Raw genomic sequence first — 21,222 nt, 5'->3', positions numbered from 1 at the left:
GCATCACTATCAATAAACTGTTGTCTACATGTGTATGTGTGTGACTACACTTTTTGCGTGCATATGTGATCACTGTATCTGCCATATAGTCATCACTGGAGACTTGGAGTAGCAAGCCAGGCGATACTATATCACTAAAAGCTTCTATCGATCTTAACAGAAAAAATGTGAGTTGCTCATCGTGTTCCTGCTTCACGTTCTTGCATAATGTAGCTGACCACGCCGTCCTCACTTCTGCCACAGGCCAATAAGGAAGCGCATATCGAATGCATTAGATGTTTCGTATGCATGGAGCGTAAAATGAGGTTAACCTCCTCTTGCTCTTGAGGTGGCATGCTCAGAATTGAATGCTCAGCTGTCCGTGACATTCACTTCCTCCATCCGAAATTCTGCCGCACTTCAGCTCTCGCTACCTCTTACATGCAACCCGATTCCTTTGCGCTTGTACGAGAAAAGAAGGCAAATGCAAATGAGAGCGCACATGTACGTAGGTATACACGAATGAATTAAAAGTTCAGCACGCGAGCAGTGCACGATGCGGTTGACGAATTACCGGGGAAAAAATGTGAGAACTGGGAGTGGTCATTGTGCTGTACCGTGCACGTAATTGGGCTGATGTAGTCGAGAGTTTCACGGAATACCGTATGGTCAGGTAAAGGCATTGTTAATAAACAGGCCACTAACCAATCCAAAATAGAATAAAACGACGTTTGGGGATCCGTTCGGAATTAGGCTGAAGATTGCGAAGTAGGAAATGAAGTTCCGATTTTCATTTGATATAGTGGCTACATCTTTCATGTTAGCCGCGCGACGCTCCGTATTTTTACGAACAACCCGACTTAGAACAACTCGGCTCAATCGGTAGATTCCGAGCCGGCATGCGCCGCTTCGCATGCCGGTATCACGTTTAAGTATGACATATAGTCAATGCGCGCATGCTGTATACTTCTTTTACTTGTTTTCAACGTAACTGTGTTGACAGAAACAAGCAGTTGAGTGGCAGCGTTATGTTTGGGAATGAATAAAAGTACAAAAAAATTGGGGAACCTGAGCACTAGTGGCGCGAAAACTGAGGAAACAGCGGATCGCTGGCCTTCCCCTCCTCGTCACACTCACGTCACTCCTCCTCACCCTCACTCCCCTTTCCCACACCTTTACTATACTATACTATACTATACTATACTATACTATACTATACTATACTATACTATACTATACTATACTATACTATACTATACATGGTTACGCTATACTTTTTCTCTCACTTTCTGTTTCGTTCGCTCTCTCTGTTTCTATTCCTTTCTCTCTGTCTTTCTTTTTCTCGTTCTCTCGCCCATAGCAACGCAATCATATGGTTCCCATGAATGCTTGTTCTGCTAGTGTGCCTGGATAGCCGAGTGGTTACAACGCTCCCCTTTGGATCGTGGGTACGCCGGTTTGAATCCCGCCTCGCCAAGGAACTTCTTTCGCCAAGAATTTCTATCTTTTTCTTTCTTTTTATCTCTTTCTTTCTCTCTCTCCCTCTGTACTCGTTCACTCGACCATCAGGGTTATTGCATCCCAAGACGGACAAATAGGCGCGCGTGTTCTGGGAGTGATGTAGAAGAGGACGAAGAGAGGGCGTGCCTGTTCATATGTTAATTTCTGTTCGCCACTAACCGGGCTTCTTCGCGCTTAAACAGCGCCGCTGTTAACAATGAACGGCTTCCGGAACATTTCTTTGTAATTAAGTAAGACTTCAATATGGGCGGGTTGATACGACATCGTCCTGTTTTTTCTGCGCTGCACCTTTCACGCAAAGTGCTTGTTCGTCTCGTTTCACTCATGGTGTCCTTTGTGCAAAATGTAAAAGTGTACACAGCAAAACGATTATTCGACCAGAAGGCTGTCCTATTTTACGGACGGGTTTCGGTGCCGCCATGCTGGGTTGTTAACCTTGCAGTGTTTTATTTTGAACAACTAAGCGAACAGTGTTACGGTGGGCGTATACACATGAAAACTGTTGGGTTGGTGCATTCGGAGTTTCCTGACTTTATCAGTTCGCGTCAGGGGATACAAAAATAAGAAAACATTCGTTTAACAGCCCATGATGGCGGCGCGCATATGCCTTACGTAACATAGTCTATAGGCATACCAACTATTCCATTCTCTCAGGGCACAGTGCGCGCATGTACGATGTTGGCCTTGGCATAAAGAAATTTATAACGTTCGCTGACCGGCCATTAGCGTGATACGCGTAAACTGTAGCCATTTCAACTGACGAATAACATGCAGATCAGCATATGCAGCAGGCAGAAAGTCACGCGTGCTTACCTGGCCACCCCAGTTCCGTGGCCCGTTTCGTCTTATTGCAGTTCGGCAGGAGCAGAACGCGGCGCCACACCATTTCTTGAATCGCAAACGGAGAAGGCCGCAGGAAACCGGTATCCGTGCTACGGCCATATTGGCCACAAAGTAGTACGCGTGTACCCATCTATGGCGCGCATTGTACAACGCGCACGATCGAGCGTGACACGATCAATTGTAAACCACGCTAGCCCGCTTGACCTGCAGCGCGTGCACCCGTTGAGAAGGGTCAACGCATGCGATGCGGAGCGCCTCAGGAATATTCGCACTCGGGAAAAACGATGACGCGGTGGCCGCCTACCAACTGGCAGATGAACCGCTTAATGTGCCTCGCGTTGCTGTTTGTAGCGACCATTTTGTAATCACCCGCCGCTTCGAGCTGCCGGTTGTGATGAAAGCTGCAGCAATTCCCTATACAATGTTAAAAGGAACTAGGAAATGTAACGTGAAGTGAATCGTCACAAAATTCTGCTCTCGCGCTCTTCTCGTATAGGCTAAGTGAAATATTTTGACAGATTTCTTAGATTCTTAATTTCAGAGCAACAGCTAGCAAACATGCATTCTTGCATGATGTATAGCTGCGTTCAACTGACCACGGCTATCATCGTTCGCTGCATTGTGGCATTCGTGCGCGACAAGTTACGTAGAAGTGGACAAAATTAGCAAAACTTACCGTCGTCACGTTCGCTTCAGCAGCAAGCTATATACTTACTGTACTTTTACTGTGAATTTACGTCCTTAAGTAAGTATTTTATGTCGCTTTCTGTATTAATCATGCGATATGGAAACTGCCCAACCACTTGGACCTAAGGGTCTGCACTATGTAATAAATAAAATAACTAAATCAATTAAACCTAATCGAGGATAATGGATTTTCTGCGAAGCTTATGCCCGTATTTGGTCCGTTACTACGCAACACAAATCAATCGTTTCAATCGTTTTTAGTTTGATTTTCTTTCTTGGTTGATAACTACGGGCCAGTGTCGCTTAAGCAAGTAGCGAAGGCGAAATAATTAGTGCCTAATTCACTCATGATACCTTTTAGATTGCGTTGACACAAGCATAGTAAAACTTGCTTGCTATTGTTTGGTCGTGAGGCAGCGCTGTCACGGCTATTTTTCTTCGCCTGGACACATCTGCCTGATTAGCTTTGACACAACTCTCTTTTAATATTGCGGTACGAAGTTACATAATTAGTAGCGTTTCCTTGAGTAAACCTCTAAAAATGTAAATAATGGCGCAGCTATGACCAGATATTACACTACAGGTGCCACGCACCACTTTTTCACCGGTTTCTCATCACTGCCGAGCTTACTCCTAAATTAATTCTCCGATTTCATGGTATAGCTGCGTGCACTATGATACCTAGCTGCTTCATTGCGGACAAGGCAGGAGTTGCATACATACAAAGGAAATATCGCACTTCCAAAAGGCAAAAATGAACTCAAATGAGAAGTCAGACTAAGCAAAAGCGATGTGACAAAGGTATGCCTATGCGCGACTGCGCAGAGCAATAGCATCGATAACAACGGACGCAGAAAGGTGACGCAAGGTACAAAAACATCAGTGCGGAATCTGAGTAGATATCACATGTAGATGCCTACAAAATGGCTACGTTGTTCCTCATTTTAAACGGCATTCAGTTGAAGCAGACGGTATGTATAGAAGTACCGGTCTCTTTTACACACAATTAAATATCGAGAAAATATTATTTAATTATTTATTTATTTATTTATTCAATACTGCCAGTCTCTTTCCGAGACCATAGCAGGTGGGCATAGAGGTTGGACATGCAAGTACAACAAAACAAAAGCAGGAATCCAGTGCAGTGATCAAAAAGTTATACAATGTAATTTTCGTAATAATAAATTGACAATCAGTATGCAAATATACATATGGAAATCATATACAGAAATATAAAATAATCAATATACAATATACAATACGCACGTAATGTAGATATATTACAGAAAGTGTACATGAAATGAAGTGCTGCACAGGCAAGTTACAGCAAAAATTGTTACGTCCACAGTAGGGGTTTGGGGTTTATTAAAAAAAGGCTTGGATGACCAGACCGCACAGGACAAATTTTGTTTGTTTGTTTTTCCTTTTACACCATGGCACATACCAACTCCGGGGTATTGGCCAAGAATTTGTTGTTTAAAATTTAACAAGATAACTTGAATTATGAAGAATGATAAAAAAATAAATAAAGCGAAAAATGAAATAGTAGATACCGTATGAAATAAACACTGCAATGACAAACAGGACAACGCTGCCGAGAGATCTTCTTCCACCCTTCTTCTCAGTCCGGCGCATACACGGCGTAAAAGTACGAAAAAATTTAGGCAGCTTGCCACTAGTGGTGCCAAGCGCGGAGCTGGGCGGGCTTGGCTTCTCTTTAGTTTTCCCTTTCTTTCCTCCTCTCTTTTTCTCTTTTTTTTTGTTCTCTATATATTTTATTTAACTTATTTCTATCACTATCTCCATATATATATATATATATATATAATATATATATATATATATATATATATATATATATTTCTTTCTGTTCTTTCTTTCTTTCTTTCTATTCCTTCTCTTTCTCTCTATCTTTTTATCTCTCTGTCTATTTATCTATCTTTCTTTCTTTTTCTGCCTCTCTTTCTCTTTATTTATATTTTTATCATTCTTTATACGCTATGCTTTCCTCTCTCTCCTCCTTTCCCTCATAACCTCCTTACTCTCACTTCCCTTTCCCTCCCCCTTGCTATACTATACTACACAAGGCTACGCTATGCTCTGCTAGCGTGCATGGATAGCCGTGTGGTTACGATGCTCGCCTTCGGATCGAGGGTACGCGGGTTCGAATCCCTCCTCACCGAGAAATTTTTTTTCGCCAAGAATTTCTCTCCTTTTGTTTCTTTCTATCTCTTCCTTTCTCTCTCTATTTCTTTCTCTCCCTCCCTTTCTCCCTACTCTTTCGCTCGCCCATCAGAGCTACTGCATTCGCATCCCACGCCGGACATATCGGCGCACGCATTCCGAGAGGGAGGACGAAAAGGTCGAAGAGAGCGCGTGGCGGTTCATGATGACGGATCGTTTCTGTTCACCCATCACGGACTCACGGCGAGCTTAAAGGGACACTAAAGAGAAACAATGAATCAGTTTAGATCGATAAATTGTGTTCTGAGAACTCTAATGTCGTTAATTTCGTCATCATGGGTTTATTAATAGAGGAGAAAAATCAAGTTCAAAACTTCATTTTTAAATTTCGCGCCGAAATCTCCCGCGTGACGTCACGGATTTTAAATTGTATTTATCGTATTTTGACTCGATTGGCTCAACAAAATTACCCCAAACTTGGTATGTTAGGCTCATGGTCCCCTCAGAGGACAATGTACTTCATTTTTACCGATTAGGAACTACGTAGTCCCTAGTAGGCGCCGTCAAAACATGTGACGTCACGGCGAATGGTGCGGAAACTTCAAGGTGGCGTCGCCACCCACATTTTGTTTCTGCGCGTTTTCTCGCTTACTAAGCGTCTTCTCGAAGCAAGCGTGGTGTTTTTGGTATCGTGAAAGAGTACTTTACTAATATGAGAAAAAGCGTTTTGCTCTTTAGTGTCCCTTTAAAGAGCTCCGCTGTTAGAATAACAATATATATACAGAAAGAGTCGCGTCGTTATCTCGCAGCCAACTTTCTGAATCCACACAGCGAGCGGTGTGTCCTCTTTCCGATAATCTTGCATCCGCGAACACGACGTGTTTTCCCCGCGCGGACGGCGGCGGCGGCGGGTGAACGACACAGCGGATCGCACTGACCGACTTCCACGCACGCCCTTCCCTCCAAGTTGCGCGGTTGTAATCCGCGGAGAAAGCCCCGCTGGGGTCACTCAACTCGCTCTGGGGGTTTCCCCGCTAAATACGGAGTCTTACACCAATAACCTCCTTTCCATAACCACCACAACCGTCCCCCATCGTCTCCTTCCTTCTCTACGCTCTCTAAAGCGAACAAAGGGTAGCGTCGTTAACGGGCCGCTATACTGTGGACAGCGAGTAATTTCATCTGACCAGCACACAAGAGGAACTGTAACGGGTTACTTACCCTTTGAAGAAGGGAAATGTTGTATGGGGAAAAATGAGAGAGAGAGAGAGAGAGCAGGAAAATCGAGAGGGAAATGTAGGACTCTGTGTGCAGCTGCGTTTGCGCACCTTGCACGGCGACGTCCCGACCACGCAGTGTTTTCGTCCCCGCGCGCGTCATCGAATCTCCGCCGTCCGAAGTGCGTGCATATGCGCTCTAGCCGTGCGAGGCGCTATGCGTCTGTTGTCGACACGCTAATATCCGCGGCCTCCTTTGTTTCAAGAAGCTGCGTTTTCGGAAGGGTAAGTTATCTTTTTTTTCCTTGTGGCGCGATCGTAATTTGTCGACGATTCACTACTATAGCGTATTGTGTGAAACAAGAATGGGCACGTGTAATCTAAAGATGATTCCTTCCTCTCGATTTTAGATGCGAAGTATCTTAAGGCGGAGCTCAATCCGGTGGTGGTGGTGGTCGTGGTGGTGGTGTGCGGCGTGACCACCCTTACTGCGCATGCGCATACCCTCTCCACACACCTCCTCTCCACTCACCCTCTCCACTTTCCCTCTCCCCTCCCCTCTCCACTTTCCCTCTCCCCTCCCTCCCCTCTCCACTTTCCCTCTCCCCTCCCCCTCTCCCATACTCCTCTCCCCTCCCCCTTTCAACTCTTCCACTGAAACGCGGGCTAGACATGCCGAAATTCTCTCCTGCGCAACGCCGCGATGAGCTCGAGCGCATGCGCGTCCCCTCCCCTTCTCCCTCCTCTCCTACGCTGCCCCACTCTCGCCCGCCTGTCGAACGCGTTGCCCGCTCGCCCTGTGAGAATTAACGGCCGGGCTAGATGGAAGATACGACGCGCGTAGCGTCCCTCTTCGCGTTCCACGACGCGAGGTCGGTAGCATGCCCAACGAACGCCAACGAAACGCGATCGTGCAAGTGCTCTGGCTTCGCATCGCCTCATGGTCCCCTTTAGCGGGAGATGGTGTAATTTTTTATTCCATTATCACCATCCATCATTCAGGACAGGCCAATCCTAGTGATAACTGATGCAGACAAACGCGTTGTTAATAACGAAGCGCCAAAATTATTATCAGTGGCATAAAATCATCGCATTATTCCACCTCATGTTCAGCGCCAGGAGAATATAAATCTTCCGGTATTCAGCTGATTACAACTTTGTCACGAGGATGCCGACGTCCTCATCAATAACTTCTACACAAAACAAAGAAAGACATTGCGGATGCACTTGCTGTCGTTTAGAAAAATGTGACAGCCTTAATTCGCTCGTAATCGTGCCACTTATAAACGGCTGTGAGTTAACTCTGTGTGTATACTACATGGAACCACTTGAAGGTCTCTGGTAACCGAGGACCGCGCAAAATCTGCAAAACATGCAAGGGGGCTTTGTTCCCGGTAGTATTCGCATGGACTAATGTTTGCTTTAACGTTTGTATGTTGACGCACCTTATCTTTAAATTCTTGTAATGCAAAATACCTGTTGGCAAAGTAAATCAGGTTCTATTTTATATTCATGGAATGACAGCAAAATATTGGCCAACGAGGTAACTTCCTGAAATTTCAATGAGAGTAGACGCGAGTCGAGGGACCGACAACATTTTTAACGCGATAGCGTTAAAGAGCTCGTTTCGCAGAAATTCCGGTGTCGGCTTCGTTGGTTGTGAGCGAAAAATCGAGAAGGATACAATTAAAAGAAATAATAAAAATCGTCGGCTCGAGTGAGAATGGAGCCCAGGCCGTCTAAGTGGAAAGTAGGCGTTCTACCGCAGAGCCACGCCATTGTTTGAAATTGCTTCAGAAAAAAACCCTATGAATGTCATGGAGCGGGAGGAGTCTCCTTAACGCATGTAATATTGCGTGGCAGATGTGTAGAATCGCGCCCAGCTCCAAAGCATGTGAATTGCGCAACGAGTGGGTGTTTTAAAGGACCACCCATTACAAAGCGCTCATACATAATCATCATCATCATCAGCAAAAGCATACAAAAAGTGAGCAGCTGCTTAGGTTCGCGCGTTGCCTTACGTACGCGTTGTGGGCACTTCGCTGATTCACAAAAGAAAGAATTGTGGCGTAGTGGGCGCTGTGAAACTGTACTTGGAGTAGGCATTCTATAGGATATATAGTTTAAAACGGCTAATGTTACGCGCCCAGACGTTCGTTTCCTTGCGACGCGGTTGGGGCATGCACCGAGAACCGAAGCGAGGGTAGCAATTGTGAAGGCGATGCGCGCGATACCCAATTAGGTTATCGCGTTCTACTCTTGAAGGCGAAGCTCAAACGTCCTCCAAGTTTTTGTTGCGTTGTTCGGGCTGTTTGCTCTTCACTGCAATAACAGCGCGATACAACAGAGTACCGGAACAACCATCCTCGCGTGGGCAACAGCCGTTAATAGCACACCTACATGGGGACTGCACCACCAGTTCCGTTTAATGTACACTTCCTGGTCGCATGCGTGAATATATACTTCGTGCAGTAGCGGCGAATACTGTAACTCGCAGTTGAGCGGAGCGGCAGGCTGTGTTCATCGCACTGAGACAACGGGAACTCAAGAGCTCAGCGAAGCGAACCATGCAGCGTTCCGCAAAGATGCGGCTGCCACCGCATGCACCTTCAAAGGGTTGTTGATGTGAACTGAAGCGAGGCCTCTTGTCACAGCAGGACCGCGTATACGGTGCATCGTGACGATGCTCGCGCAAACTGAAGTCATGACGAAATGACCGCAGGTGCGATGTGGAAATTAAAGGCTTCCGGTTGTTGAGTAAACGCTGAGCAGCAGGCGCATCGTTCGCTCGTTCTGGCACGAAGCGTTTTTGTGTACGGTTCAAAATATAGGTTTCTTGTCTGTTTCTCATGTGTACATATACCGCCCTTTCCGGCCGTTTACTTACTGCGACGCTCAAGAATGATGGCTTACTGCTGTGCCCTACTACGTAAAGGGGCACTGACACCAGTTTTCGAAAGCGGGTTTACTCTGCCATACAAATGTCCTGAATTCAGAGTCGGCTCTGCGCAAGTGTGACGCTCAGTAAACGTTGATAAGATATCTTATTTCGGCATTAAAGTCGATTTTACCATGGTGCACCTACTTACATCAACACTATCATGACGTCAAGCTACAGTGTCAGTTCTGGTGGCTTCGCGCACCAGTACGGCTAGTTGTGATGACGTCAGGTATCAAAACATTCAAAATGGCTGCTTGTGCGCCACTAACGAAGCCAGGGAGCGGAGCGGCTGTGGAAACGCCACGACATCATGAGCGAGCATGTGACGAGAAGCTCATACCGTGTTGTGACGTCAGGGTACAGTAGAAACCAAAATTAGCTTTTAAAGCATACTTGAATTACTTCTTCATGATACACTCACGCTTAGAACAACATTTTCTAGGCTCTCGAGGACTTGGCCTTTCATTTGACGCAAAAAAAAAACGACAACCGAAAATTTTTGTGTCAGGGCCTTTAACTGAGTGAATGTGAACAGCATTGAAAGAATGCCGCGTGGTTACAGTAATGCCCGAAACATTGTAACGAAAAACAGCACAGGGACAGAAAGGGGCACATACACGAGCGATCGTGTGCGTGCCTCTTTCCGTCCCTGTCTTCTTGCGCTGTTTTTCGCTACAATGCTTCAAAACCAACTAGCCAACCAACAAGCATTAACAATGCTCGAAAAGCGCTCGCCCCTCTGGAATTGACTGGGCTATAACCTTAGAAGAAAGAATAAAAAAGTTACAGTTGCGTTACGGGTAAAAATTCTTAAACATCATTTGTAGCGGTTAGTTTCACATAACTCTAACGCATTATAAATTTCAAGTAATGTTACTAAACTGCTCTAGCACATGCACTCCTATGCGGGAAATAAGAAAACCTGAGCCTGTTACAAACACTACGATTTCTCTATACGTATACAATAAATAAAGGGAAAATGTGTATGGCACGCTATGCGAGTTTGTTTCATGTTCGTATTCAAATGAACCAACAGATAACGCGGAAATCATGCATGTCTTTTCGACGGACGGCAATTAATTACGATGCGGGTAGTGAAGCGAGAAGATTGAACAAGTGATTTCTGCGGAATTGAGCGATAATGTTTCAGGGCTTCCTCTATTTGCGGCAGCGTGGCCTTGATGGCGGAATAATAGACGGTGTGATGGGCATGCTGGAGGGATTGTCGTTCTTAGTACAGACATCACGATTGTGCGCTGCTGTAAGTCTAAATACGTATTCGAGTCAGAGTTTGCCTTCTTCACTCGACGAATTGTTTCATGGAAACAATTCGTCGAGGAAACACAGCCAATGTTACCCCAAACAGCTCCTGTGAGGCGCACTAAGCGGGAGCCAGGGTTCTGTTTGGCGACACTGCTTTCCCATTTCCAGTTTGAAAGGACTTCTTGATGAGGACCGCGCGGATGTGCGTCACAGTGTTGCGTGCTGACGTGGTCGAGCGTCGCACACGCTAGGTGGTGATAGTTGCACCCGGCGGTTTGTCGTTTTTTGGAGCTCTCTCAAACCGAAACTGAGACCGGTCGGTAATGAGGAACCTGTAATTAATTATCTGTCGCACGCTGCAGCGAACAATGTACCGTGTTATGACTAACACGGTACATTTTTTTGTGTCAGTACCCCTTTAAGCGTGCTTTTAGAAGTCCCCGCGCAACTGTTGTCACTTATGCAATAGTGAAACTCCATTCCCTGACACCACGTTTTCGCCCCCTTCTCTCCACAGTATGTGCCCGGGGCGCCGGACGGCCGCGACGTCATCGCTGACGGCGGCTGTGGCAGCGACTGCGGCACTGGCGGCGCTGTGGCTGGCCACCGTGCAAGCGGGCAGCCACGAGGGCCTCTTGCGCCAAGGTAACAGCGCCTGGCACCTGACCGGCGGTCCGTTCGACAATCCCTGGATCTCCCCACACCCCATGACGGCGGCGCAGCCCCGCGGCAAGGCGGTCGATGTCCAAACGCTTACCAATATCATCAACGTGGCGCGATATATTTTGTGTGAGTTTTGCTAAGATGCGTGCATGAACCTGCCCAGCTCCTCCCCTATACCCTGAAACACTTACCTGCCACCTGCCCCGCCGTGTAATAATACAAAGTCCCCACACCCAAATGAACCGCACAGACAATTAGGCCAGGGAAACCATAGAAGACGTTAATTGCTGTCTTTAACTATAGTGTACTAATTGTGGCTTAAATTGAAGTGAATTGAAGTGGACGAAAAAAATCGCCTCCGTTGGTGGGATCTGAACCCACAACGTTCGAATTCGCCGCCCATGGGCTACGAGCGGCGCTGGCTAGCACTCCCAGGGATTACACGCACAGAAATACCCAACGAAGTGGACGAGAAAGAGCCTTCCGTCATAGCTCAATTGACACAGCATCGGACGAGTAATTCGAAGGTTGTGGTTCAGATCCCACAACGTTCGAATTCGCCGCCCATGGGCTACGAGCGGCGCTGGCTAGCACTCCCAGGGATTACACGCACAGAAATACCCAACGAAGTGGACGAGAAAGAGCCTTCCGTCATAGCTCAATTGACACAGCATCGGACGAGTAATTCGAAGGTTGTGGTTCAGATCCCACAGACTGAAGGGGTGATTTTTCGTCCACTTCAATTCATTTCAATTCACGTCACAATTAATACACTACAGTTAAAGACAACAATTAACGCCTTGTGTGCTTTCCCTGGCCTAACTGTCTGTTCGATTCATCAGGTTGTGTGTAACATATAAACAAGCCCCTCGGAAAAATTCCCTTCCTTTCGTTCAAAGCCCCGAACCGTAGCTTGCGCAGTTTACATTTTTCCATGTTAGGTTCCGAGTACCTCAGAGGATGCGCATAAGTTGCTCCCCATGTATTAGGCACCTTTGTCCCAGATTCCCAACTTTGCGTTGAATGATCGATGGTTGTGACGCGTGCCCACCCTTCACACAAACTTGCCCGAAGTTTAGTCCCCTAAATGTTGCCCACACCCGAGAGAAAGAAAAAAGAAAAACGCCAGGCCTGCACGGAAAGCGCAGCACAGTCACAGCGAAAGCTCGAAGAGCGGCATTTCTAGAGCCCGTTATAAACTCTCTTGTGGCTACTAATACAACTACACTAGCAACGTACCCACTACGCCACATAATTATTGTGAAGTTGGGAAGCACCCACCACGACATTACTCGCCATTCTGCGGAGAAGCGAGGTACCATCTGTAAGGCATTATGTGCATTTTGTTGATGCGACAGTTTATGGCGATGAAGAATGATGGCTGAGCCTTTTGTAATGGGTTGGAAGCTTTAAAAGACTCACTAGTTACGTAAATCGCAGTGTGTGACGCCCGGTCGTTATTTCACTCTCCCACCACGCTTTATAACATACGCTAACGTGAGAAAGAGATAGAAAGAGTGAATTGACCCTGAGGAAATGGATCATGGGAGCCTTATGGGCTTCCTTGGCAACCAATAGAAGTGCACTTGCGAGGAACTCACTACGCTATAAATCATCATAATTTTTGTGAAGTAGGGAAGCAGCCCCACTATGCAATTTTTCGTCATTCTGCGCAGAACCGCGGTACCTGCTAAACACCAGTAAGGCATTATGTGCACTTTGTTGATGCTGTGGCTGATGACGATGAAGAATTATGACAGAGCCCTTTGTAATGGGATGGAAGCATTCAACAACCCACTCGTTGCGCAGTTCGCATTGTGTGACGCCTGGTTACAGAATTCACGTTGTGTGACACTTGGTTGTTATTTCACTCTTCTACCACGCTACATTACATATGTTAATGTGGTGCCTTCCCGACATTAAGTTTGTATAGGGTCTTTTTGCAAAGTAGTTTCAAGCACCGGCGTGGCTCTGAGGTAGAAAACTGGGCTCCCATGCAGAGGGCCCAGGTTCGAACCTCGTTCCGTTCTGGAATTTACTTATTTCGAGAGACAGTGGTTACTGACACCGGCGGCGGCGGCGGCGGACAACTACTGCCCCAAAAACGGCCCTTGTGATCTCATAACAGCTTTCGCTGTAAAAAAATAAATGCTAAGCTCTGCAAGCGTGCAACAGAGCCCCAGCTCAGAATGCTCAATAGTATCAAAGGCGTCTCCACAAAAACAATTTACAGACGTATCTAAGACGTTCAACCTTTAGATGGAAGGACACGCAAAGTCGCGATATACTTTTTTGCGCAGTTTTTCCTTGCGTTTCAACGACTTCCAAAACTGTACCTTTATTAGTACCTTCGCTATGTTTGTCTGAAAGTGTGAAGACTACTACATTGTATATACAACCAGAACTATGACGGAATATTTCATTCTCCAGATGAACTTAACTATATAGCTACTCAGAGTGCAGGAGTAAATAATAAATGAATATGTTTATAAATTGGCCGAAGGTATAGAAAAAGTTCTCGGCCAGTATTCACAAAAACGTCTTACGCTAAATGTTTGTGTAATCGCGATGCGAGACATATCATTAGCGAAGCCGGCTGACCAATTGGAAAACGCTCTTACAAAAGAGAATTTGTGAATTTAGGCCCTGGAGTTTTACGTGTCAAAACTGCGATGTGATTATAATACCCACCGCAGTGGTGTCTCCGAAAGAAGTGTGACCGCCTGGGTTAATTAACGGGCAATTAACATACACGGGTGAATCTGCATTTAGCCCCCATAGAAATGCGGCAGCCTAGGCCTGGAATCGAACCCGCGGCCGTGCATATAGCAATGCAGCACTATAGCCGCTAGCCTACCACAGCTGGTTCGAAGGTAAAATAGAAGTATTATTTTGTTCGATTCTGGAATATTGTTTGCTGTTTCCTTTTACAGCGAAAGCTGTTATGATATCATTTCAGCGGCCGTTTTTGTTGCCGTAGTTGTCCGCCGCCGCCGCCGCCGGTGTCCGTAACCACTATCGCTCGAAATAAGAAAAAAATTCCAGGATGGAACGAGGTTCGAACCTGGGCCCTCTGCGTGGGAGCCCAGTATTCAACTTCTGAGCCATGCCTGTGCTTGAAACTGCTTTGCAAAAACGTCCTATACAGGCTTCATGTCGGGAAGGAACCACATTAACATATCCAATATAGCGTGGTAGAAGAGTAAAATAAGCACCAAGCGTCGCACAACGCGAATTCTGTAACCAGGCGTCACACAATGCGAATAGCGCAACGAGTGGGTTGTTGAATGCTTCCAACCCATTACAAAGGGCTCCGCCATAATTCTTCATCGTCATCAGGCACAGCATCAACAAAGTGCGCATAATGCCTGACATGCGTTTAGCAGGTACCACGGCTCTCCGTAGAATGACGAAAAATGGCATAGTGCCTGCTTCCCTACTTCTAAAAAATTACGATGATTTATAGCGTAGTGGGTTCCTTGCAGGTGCACTTGTATTGCTTGCCAAGGAAGCCCATAAGCGCATGATCCATTTCCTCGGGGTCTCAGTAAAGTCCTTCGCCCCCCCGCCCCCGCCTCTCGCCCCCACGTCAACGTATGTTATACAGCATTGCGGGAGAGGGAAATAGCGACCGGGCGTCACCCAATGCAAATTGCATAACTGGTGGGCTGTTTAAAGCTTCCAACCCATTACAAAGGGCTGAGCCAAAATTCTTCATCGTCATCAGTCGTCGCGTCAACAAAGTGCACGTAATGCCTTAAAGACGTGTAGCTGGTGCCTCGCTTCTCCGCAGAATTAAGAATAATGGCTTACTAGGTGCTTCCCAACTTCACACAAATTGTGATTTATGGCGTAGTGGGTACCTTGCTAGAGTACTTGTATTAGTAGCCCCACGAGAGCGTACAATGTGCTCTAGAAACGCCGCTCTTCCAGCTTTCGCTGTGACTGCGCTGCGGTTTCAGCGCAGGCCTGGCGTTTTTTTTTTTATTTCCAAAGGAGGAGGAGGAAGAAAATGAATGAAAAGCAGGGAGGACAACCAGACGCGCGTCCGGTTTGCTACCCTACACTGGGGGAAAGGAATGAAAGGATTAAAAGAAGGAAGAGGGAAGAAAGCACTGTCAGGGTACATATGTGTCTGTCCATTGGACGCCTACAAGCGGTCGCTTAAACCAGTCGAAGAATAACAAAGCACGTCAAGTAAGGGTGGCAAGTACATGTTGTATAAATTACAGCACTTTCGAGCAACGTTCTGTTTGTTTCTTACACTGCAGGTACTGCATATTAACCAGATTCTTGTATAGTACACAAGTACAAAAGTACAACATAGCAGCTACATTACGAGTATGCAAGAGGGCAATGTAGGAATTTCTGTAGACGGGGTGATGAGTGACTGGCTTGCTGGAGGTATTCGTTACCTAAAGTATTATTCATAGCTGAAGAGTGCGAAAGGACGGTGCAGCAAGTCGCACTTCACGGGCGAAGGCTATTTATTTGGCATTTCTCATAACTTACCCAAGTGGCGCCCCTCACCTGTCATGCTTATCATTCGAAGCTACAGCTCTTGAGTACATTTAACAAAGTACATGCTAGAGAGTCGCCTATAAGTTATGCACGCGCCGTGAAGACTACACCAGAAAGCATCTGAGTCGTGTGTCTGTTTGCTCTGTGTCATAGATGGTTACATTGGAGCGAGGCTGGCTCTAACTGCCCGTTTCTTCTTTGCTCCCTTCCTGTCTTCCTTCCTCACTACCACCCCCCCCCTCTCTCTCTTCCTCACTCCCCTCCCTCCTGTTCTCTATATTGGACTACCACCGTGAGCAGCGTTCCCGCAGAAGTGCTTCTACCGCGGCAACGCCTACTCGTGCGGCCTCGGCATCAGCTGTTGGATCCAAGGCAAAAGGCCCGTCGACTTGTGCAACGGAGGCGTCATCTGGAGTTGCTGTGTCCCAAGGAACGCCGAGCCGTCCAAGGCCGGCATGGTCAAGGACGCCTGTAAGATCTGCCGAAACATCTCAAACTCAGTGCTACTGATAATGATCTGCATACCTTCACCGCGTTAAACCTCGTTAACACCGTGCAACGGGGCGAAAGCTACAGGGCTTAAGTCATGCGATAAGTTGCTAGGTTTAGCAACTTGCTACCAACTCGACCCGATACGCTTGTTCAAAAATCGATGCAATTTCTGAGTATTCGCGGAGTATATGTAGACCTTTTTGTTTTATTACTATTATTTTTTGTGTTCATTTGAGTGAGCCCGTGTTAATTGAAAAGGTTGTAGGGCGTCTTCGAGACGCGCAGTGCCAAGTTCATATAAATTTATTATATCATATAAATCATATAAATTTATTATTGACATGATGTTTTTCTTTTGTTTTTGCCGTGACCTAAGAAAGCTCGAGATTTGCGCAAAAGAAATAGTAAAACAAACTCAGTGCGCATTTTAGCGCATACGTGAATTGTGTGGTCAAGTGCATTTTCAAGGACGTACGTTAAGAAGCGTGCGGCAATATTTAGTTTGCTTTAGGCCCGTGTCTGTAATTTATGTTCGCTTATCATCAGGTTATCATCCCCGACTGTTTATTATCCTTGAGGAAACTGCTAAAGCGGCTGTTCAGCTTGTACAAGTGCGTTATCATTGTGAGCTCAAATGTGTAATAATGACTCGTTTTTGCATATGCTGATTTTAAACAGTGCCTATGAAGTTATGATGCCCACTATGCAAAGCTGGCACGGCGTTGTTTTAAGCCGACTTTACCTGCTTGCCTTCTGTATGTTTATCACATTCCAACTTCGTTTCAGTGTGCGGCAAAACCTATCTGCGCAATTCCAAAGTGGTTGGTGGCGAAAACGCTAAGTTTGGTCAGCAGCCATGGCAGGTAAGCGATGACTTGATTATTGTGCTCATCAAGACGCAATAAATCATTCAGAGCACTAACAGCATATACATTCTTTTCGACCCCGACTTTGCCATTGTCACTGACACATCGACGCCTCACTTGGAAGGAGGATATCGGAAATGGTCCGCAATCTCAGCGCACATGTTCGTCATGTCAACACCTCATTGTTCATTTTCACACATAATATTCATTAGCATTGATATGTTCTAGTGCGAATGTGCCAAGGCGTTCCAGGAAAGATAAAACCTCTCCGCGCTCAACGATCTTAAAACGTACTTTCATTTCTCGGAAATTAAAGAACATGCTTGCGAGCCATGGGACATATATCGTTAAACGGAAAAACGCGAGGGGGGGGGGGGAGCGAACCTTTCTCACGCAAGACGCTTGCTGTGCTCATCGGTTGCACGACTGACTCGGCAATACGTGCAATGTACTATGGGCGTGGCTGCACAAACAGTGCATTCGTCATACGCACTTCCGTATAGAGCGCTAGATTGGTGCGCTGCTATACAAAGAAACTGACATCAGTGCATTGCTGACCGGTTTAAAATAGAATGCTCATGAGCAGTGCAAGCCACAAGAACGCTCGGTACGGTACGACATAATGGTAATAAACTCGGTACGGCGAACATAATAGCTGTTGTACTATAATGCTCTTTCTTTGTTCTCCAGAGAGCGCTAAACATAAGTGTGAACGTCTGTATATCGGTCAATGACCCTTTTTCTGTCGATTTACTCGGTCAGCAGATGATGTGGTGGAAGAGCAATAAAGGCCAATTGTAACGAGATTCTGCACCGCGTAAAAGGCCGAAGAGATTTAGAACAACCTCAGTGCACTACTTTACGTTTAAAAATGGAGAAGTTACGTTACAACACGCTCGCAAAAATAGAAGGTTCCAATTCAGAAACTAACGAAGAAAAAAAAAAGCGTCATTACTGCTCGTCGGAAATGACGCCGAACCAGCCCAGCTCACAATTTCTTCGACGTTTAGACGCAATCGTCCGTGATGTTCGCTGACCTCTCCGAAACGTTCGCGTGCACTATCGCGAATGATCCTGTGCCGTGCGAATCCCACCACTTTTTCGCTTCGCTGGTATTTTCCCAACAACCGTAGCCCTGAAATATGCATTTACGTTGTTGTTCCTTTTTTTTTTTAATTCAGGCGGCTGTCGTGAAGAGGAGCTTCCTGTCACAAAAGATCTCCTGCGGAGGTGCTCTGGTGCATGAGCGTTGGGTGCTCACAGCAGCGCACTGCGTCGACAGGTAAACGCTGCGGATGAAAACGCTATATGTAGTGGTTGCAATGCTATTACGAGGCCTCCGAACATACCCTTTGAAAACGATGCTCCTTTGGCTGTGGCGTCCTCAGGACTAAAAATTAAAGAAACTGTTCATAGTTTTTTGTCCACGAACTATACAGAAAATGTAACTAGGAGGCGACTATGCGGTCGCTGACGATGTTCATAAGATTTCGATGGATAACGCTGTCGAACTTTGGCAATTCGAATTGACGCGTCAGTCAATTACGTTCTCATATTCCCTTGACGTCACGCGGAAGCGAAGTTATTTTAATATCGGTGCCTCTCGAGGACGATATCTTGAAGAACAGAAACAGCGGGGCAGCTGCCGTGGAGTTTTGTGGGCAGACTTGTATCACCAACTTTCTACGTTCTCGCTTTTGATACCTCCTTTTCGGAATCACTTCCTTTCCTTCTCTCTCTCTGACACTGCGAGTTCATTGAATATGGATAAGTTCGAATGTTACGCTTACTCCTACTCAGCCACAAATAGGACTTCTTCCATCATGATATGTATACGTGAAGTGCCGCCACAAAGAGACTGTCTGAAACGTTTCCTTCATTAGGACGCCTGCGTCAAACCTCCGCGTCCGCCTGGGTGAGCACAGCATCCGGGACACGGCGGAGCGCTACCCGCACGAGGAGTACACGGTTCGGCGCAAGGTCGTCAACGAGGGCTTCGACAGGCGCAACTTCAAGAACGACATAGCGCTGCTCGAGTTGTCGCACCCGGTCGTATTCCGCGAGCACATCATCCCCATCTGCCTCCCCAGCAAGGGGGAGAACTTCACGGGCGGATTCGCCACCGTCTCCGGCTGGGGAAGGCTCAAGTACGGTACGTGCTTGTAACATGCTCTACACTATACAGAAACAAAAACAGGCGCACGGTGTATGTGGTTCATCAAGTTGGTGTCTACATGCAACATCGTGTAATGTAGCAATGTCGGCAGGTCAGCATGCTGAGCTCGAGGTCGCAGGTTCGAGCCCTAGCCATGACAGCCACATTTGGATGTGGCCGAAACCACGTGCAAAACGCCTTTGTACATACATAGCTTTCGACGCGCACCAAAGAACACCACACTGCCAACATCAATCTAGTCCTCCACTACCGCGTTCACATAGCCCCAGTGTTGCTTTAAGCCGTTAATCGGTAAATGAGTCAATAAGCAGAGATTACGCAAGCAGACCTTGCTTCACTTAGCAGTTATAAGGTGGCAGGGGCCAATGAAAGAACTCTTGTTACTCCTGCTACACCGCTTGCAGGGCAGTCCTACATACCGAACGTCCTGCAAAAAGTGAGCGTGGAGGTGCTGGAGAATGAAAAGTGCCGGACGTGGTTCAAGGACAAGGGACGCAAGGAGCAGATCTACGACACGATGCTTTGCGCCGGCTACAAGGACGGCGGAAGAGATTCGTGTCAGGTAAGAACTGGCATGTCAGAAGCTTTGATAAATACGTCGCTTCGTGTGGTGCGCGGTTGTCGCAGCGGGCAAAATTAAAGGACGCTCATCAGCTCAGATCTGCAAGAACAACAATGCGCCATCCAGCGAGCCTGAGAGGCGGCTGGGAGACAGGGTCTCTCCACCGCCCCTGGCACGGTCTATAGGCCCAGGCTTCAATCCGCGGGTTTCCTCAATAAAGTTGTTTCACTCACTCACTATTCATGACCGAAGTCTGTAAATGGTAAAGATTCAGACAGTCTCGGATCCAGACAGTTAACTGGCAGGCACGCGATGCCGTTGCAAACCCGTTTTCTTTTTGGTAGGACGTGCGTTGGTCGCGGCGGTGGAAAACACTGAAACTTACCGTGACACGATAACGTCTTGAGCTGACTTGAGCTGACTGTCAATGTGTCACTTGTGATCTGTAATGCTCATTCCTCCGTGCATATATACCGACGTCATTTTCATCTATCTTTGCTTACTCCGACAGGGTGACTCGGGCGGTCCGCTGACGTTCAAGAAGAATGACCGCGTCTACCTCATCGGTCTCGTCTCGTGGGGAGTCCAGTGCGCGCTACCTTCTCTACCCGGTGTTTACACGCGGGTCTCGGAGTACGTCGACTGGGTCAACATTTACGTCAACAACTGAGAGCTCCGTCGAAGGGCGTGAAGTGATTCCTGCCCCGACCAGCGCAGCCCCTTTATAGTGTTTCTGTGGTACAGTGCGCGCGACCGCTGACAGTGGCTGTGATAGTATTGCAAAATGCCTAAAAATGTCGTGGGTGCGACAAAGTCAAGCACTGATTAAGTCTTTACGGGACACCTTGGCGGTTTTCTGCGAGATAAAATCGGCGGAATTTCGACAAGTCATCAAACTGAATTACGGCATAAATCCTCGTAGGCTAGGGATTAACTGTAGCTGTGTGTAAGACAAGCCACCTATTACAGGGTTCATAACAAAATACGTAATCTGAGACCAAGTACAGCCCCCACTATTTTAAGGGCTAATAATCATTCGCAGCTGGACAAATGCTTGCAAACTTGACCACATTAAAATCTCAGGTTAGCCATGATACACAGCATTACGAGAAATCCAACCCAGCTGTAACATCTCAGGTTACAACAAGAAGGTCGTTGAGCACTGGATGTGTTGTCAGCCTTCGAATTTCATAAGTAGCAGGATGCGAAGCCGCGAGAAGGATCTGACTCGTATGAATATAGCCCTCGAAGCTTCCTTGGTACGAAGCCCACCCATTGTAACGAGGCTGTCAGTTCAGAGTCGGGTA

The 21,222-nt window shown here is 46.8% G+C and overlaps 1 protein-coding gene across 2 annotated transcripts in view; it reads left to right on the top strand.

The window, feature by feature from the left end:
* The window catches only part of LOC119393302 (serine proteinase stubble), a 47,067-nt gene extending 25,849 nt beyond the window's left edge, over positions 1-21,218 (top strand). Inside the window, exons 2-8 of one of the 2 annotated variants that reach the window (XM_037660245.2) lie at positions 11,153-11,280; positions 16,120-16,290; positions 17,098-17,174; positions 18,359-18,459; positions 19,061-19,329; positions 19,758-19,915; positions 20,427-21,218. In XM_037660245.2, coding sequence (XP_037516173.1) covers positions 11,154-11,280; positions 16,120-16,290; positions 17,098-17,174; positions 18,359-18,459; positions 19,061-19,329; positions 19,758-19,915; positions 20,427-20,585 — 1,062 coding nt within the window. In that variant the 5' untranslated portion in view covers position 11,153 and the 3' untranslated portion in view covers positions 20,586-21,218. Of the gene's footprint in view, positions 1-11,152; positions 11,425-16,119; positions 16,291-17,097; positions 17,175-18,358; positions 18,460-19,060; positions 19,330-19,757; positions 19,916-20,426 lie in introns of both variants that reach the window. The other variant, XM_037660243.2, reaches the window with a different exon arrangement.
* The last annotated feature ends 4 nt before the right edge of the window (positions 21,219-21,222 follow it).

Source organism: Rhipicephalus sanguineus, chromosome 5 (genome assembly GCF_013339695.2).
Source record: "Rhipicephalus sanguineus isolate Rsan-2018 chromosome 5, BIME_Rsan_1.4, whole genome shotgun sequence".
Lineage (NCBI taxonomy): Eukaryota > Metazoa > Arthropoda > Arachnida > Ixodida > Ixodidae > Rhipicephalus > Rhipicephalus sanguineus.
Note: the sequence above shows the minus strand (reverse complement) of the source record. Positions and strands in the feature narration are given on the sequence as shown.